Source organism: Rhagoletis pomonella, unplaced genomic scaffold (assembly GCF_013731165.1).
Source record: "Rhagoletis pomonella isolate Grant_MI unplaced genomic scaffold, Rhpom_1.0 Rhpom_scaffold_12821, whole genome shotgun sequence".
In the NCBI taxonomy this organism is placed as follows: domain Eukaryota; kingdom Metazoa; phylum Arthropoda; class Insecta; order Diptera; family Tephritidae; genus Rhagoletis; species Rhagoletis pomonella.
Genome location: NW_023471356.1, coordinates 1 through 3,360, shown reverse-complemented (window position 1 = coordinate 3,360; position 3,360 = coordinate 1). Strand labels below are relative to the sequence as shown.

Here is a 3,360-nt window from a genome sequence, read left to right as displayed (position 1 = left end):
TCTGCAAATACATTGAGTGCTTTTAGTTTACTATCCTTACCTAGACTCTTACCATCTTTTAAGTAAAGTAGTTCACTCCCGTACTCGCTGAGCTGTGCCTGAGCTATTAATGTCCTCTTTGCTGTTTTAATCATCTCGAAACTGACCTCATCGGGAAGTTTTGTTGAGCGAACCTTTGCTTTGAGCCTTTCTATGTAGAGAATGAATGTTGCGAAAGCACGATACAACCTTTTCCAACTTGAAAAATATTCAAAGTTTACAACGAGTTTCTTCTGGTCTAGTTTCTGGGTATGTACGAGGAGCACGTGATTTTTGACTTCGCTGTTGTCTATCGGTCCCAAGTCTTCTCGGTACGGCCACTCGCTTTCGTCGTCTTGTAAAAATGTGGGCCCGTTAAACCAGATGCTGTTATTAGTTTTGGTGTCGACTTTAGTCGCCAAGTCCGCGGGATTAAGTAGGGATGGAACCCATTTCCACTGGTTCAGGTTCGTGTGCTCCAGGATGTCTGCAACACGGAACATTACAAATTGGCGGAATTGACGAGGTTCCATGCTTAGCCACTTCAACACAGTTGTTGAGTCAGTCCAGAAAATTTTTCTCTGTATTTTTAGTCGTGATATACGCTGAATTTTTGAAGACAGCCTCGCGCCCAGCACCGCTGCCTGCAGTTCCAGTCGTGGAATGGATACCGGGTTTAGAGGAGCTACCTTTGACTTAGCAGCTATAATACACACATCTATATGAGTAGCAGTTTTGACACGTAGGTAGCACACCGCTGCGTAGCCATATTCGCCGGCATCTACGAATGTATGCAATTGGACATCCTCAGCAACGGTTAGATAAAGTGAGTAGCACCTAGGTATTTCTACAGAGGACATAGCTGCTAGGCCGGCCTTCCATTGCCGCCATTTTACATTCATGACATCATCGATCTCCTCATCCCAACCTAAGCGCGAGCGCCATATCTCTTGAAGCAGTATCTGCAGTATTTCACGTTTTGTTGGTGTTGTATCGCCTTCTACGACGTTCCGCTTCAGCCTTGCAAACCTGAATGCATATTTAAACACATCTTTGTTGGGATCCCAGTAAACTCCAAGAATCTTCTCGCTTGAGTTCAACTCTAATGGTGCCTGGGCCCTAGCGCGGCCTCCGTCCATTTCCTCGAGAACTGCAGCGGAGTTTGATGCCCAATTGCGGATAATAAACCCAGCTGAGGCATGTATATGCTTCACTGCTTTCCCAATTTCAATGGCGTCCTGTTCGGTGTCCTCACTATAAATAAAGTCGTCCACGTAATGGCGTCTTTTTATTGCATCAACGGCTTTGGGAAACTGCTCAAAGAAAGTATTTGCATTTTTGTCACGCACATAATGAGAAATGCATGGGGCGCAGCTAATGCCGAAAGTGAGGGCGCGCATGACGTACACACTCGGTTTGGAAATGTCGTCGTCCTCGTCCAGCCAGAGGAACCTTTGGACGTGCATATCATTATCGCTAACGTTAATTTGGTGAAACATCTCCGCGATGTCACCGCATATGGCAACTTTACCAACGCGGAAATCCAACAAAATATCTACTAGGGGAACAAGAAGATCGGGTCCACACAGTATAGCGTCGTTAAGGGACATACCGTTGCTTCTTGCTGCTGCGTCCCAAACTAGTCGGACTTTAGCGGGTTTGTTTGGGTTGTGTGCCACGAATATAGGCAGATACCAAACGCGTCCTTTGTGTTCCGCTAACTCTACAGCGCTCAACTTTTTCGCATAACCTTTAGTTAGAAGATTGTCTATCTGTTTCTGCATAGCCTCCTTGAGGTAAGGGTCTTTTCGGAATTTGTTGTTGAGACAAACTAAGCGTTTACGAGCCATCTCGTAACTGTCCGGTAATTTAACTTCCTCATGTCGCCAAAGTAAACTGACTTCATACCTGTCGTCAATTTTCCTGCACGTAGAGTTGAGTATGGCTAGTGCCCTTTGGTCATCTGAAGAGAGCAGCGTCACGCGTTGGCTGTCATCTAATTTGAAATGTTGTTTTACTAGTTCATGCAGCTTTTCGTATTCAGCTTTGCACGCACATGAGTGTATATTCAACCATGTGTTCGACGACGAACCACCGCGCTGACCTTGTATGGCCCAGCCTAACCTCGTTTTTGTAGCTATAGGTTGATGCCAGCTGCCCTCCCGAATTTTAAGCGGTACGGCCAGTTGCCAATTATCGGAGCCAATGAGTATTGTTGGCTTCGCGTTGAAGTAGGACTTAATGGGAAGGCCTTTCATATATGGATAATCCGTGGCGATCCTCGTCATATCGACAGTCTGCCTCGGCAACCCGAGATGGTTCACGGTGTGAACTCCCTTAATGTTGAACACTTTGTCGTTATATCTGCCACTAATGTTGAGTGACGTTCTAACGGATGACTCCTCGTTACGGGTATTGTCGCCCGTCCAACGAAGACATAATGGATCAGGCACTCCTGCTATGTTGAGTTGCTGAAATATTTCTTCTTCCATGAGAGTTACCGACGAACCTTCGTCTAGAAAGGCAAAGTGTCAATATAGTTATTGTTACCATGTATACGAACCGGTAGGATGCGAAAGTAGGAAGAGGCGTTTTCCCTTGGGTCGTTGTGTGAATTCACGCTACCAGTGGCGACCGCAGTAGAGTTTGCTTGAGTATTTCGTGCGGACGAAGCAGTGTTCCCGTGCAGAAGGGGATGGTGTTTGGCGTTACAGCCGTCTAAGCCGCAAGTCCTTGTTACGAAGCAACGCCGACGATGAGCGTTCAGGCATTGGCGACATAGCTTTAAGCTACGGACAACCTCCCATTTGCGGTCTGGACTCAGCTTTTTAAACTCCTCGCATTGTGCAACTCGATGTCCGTCAGCCTTGCAGTGAGCACAGCTCGCATTTCGTTGTGCTCCAGAAGACTGTACGTGCGTGTTTACTATCCCGCTTTTTTTCGGGCTGGCAAAGCCGACTACTTGACTAGCCGCTTCGGCGAGCGCGTAAAGCCAATCACTAAACACTTTCACTATGGGTTCGCGTTGTGGTTTTGGTTGCATAGCCCAAGCAAGCTTGTGATTGCTGGGCAATTTATCCACCAACTCCTTTACTAGCATGGGATTATTCATATACGCGTCCATGTGACAGGATTCCATCGTAGAGTACACGTTGCGTACACAAAGCGCAAAATCTATAAGGGCATCGAGTTTATCTTTTATAGGTGGAACCTTTTGTACCTTTTCGATTAAATGTTCGATGATTAACTCTGGTCTGCCGAAACACATGCGCAGCGTTGCTATAATTTCCGGAACCATTGTTGGCAATAGTAATTTGCTTCGTACCATTTCTCGGGCTTTAC

At 46.4% G+C, this 3,360-nt stretch overlaps 1 protein-coding gene across 1 annotated transcript; it reads right to left on the bottom strand.

The window, feature by feature from the left end:
• Window positions 1–296: 296 nt before the first annotated feature.
• On the bottom strand, window positions 297–3,346 carry LOC118756904 (the record flags this gene model as incomplete). The annotated part of the gene is made up of 2 exons (XM_036491641.1): window positions 2,953–3,346; window positions 297–2,533 (listed from the first exon to the last, which is right to left on the bottom strand). Coding segments are annotated over exons 1-2 (2,631 nt in total), but the record flags the coding sequence as incomplete, so codon positions are not given.
• Window positions 3,347–3,360: the final 14 nt, after the last annotated feature.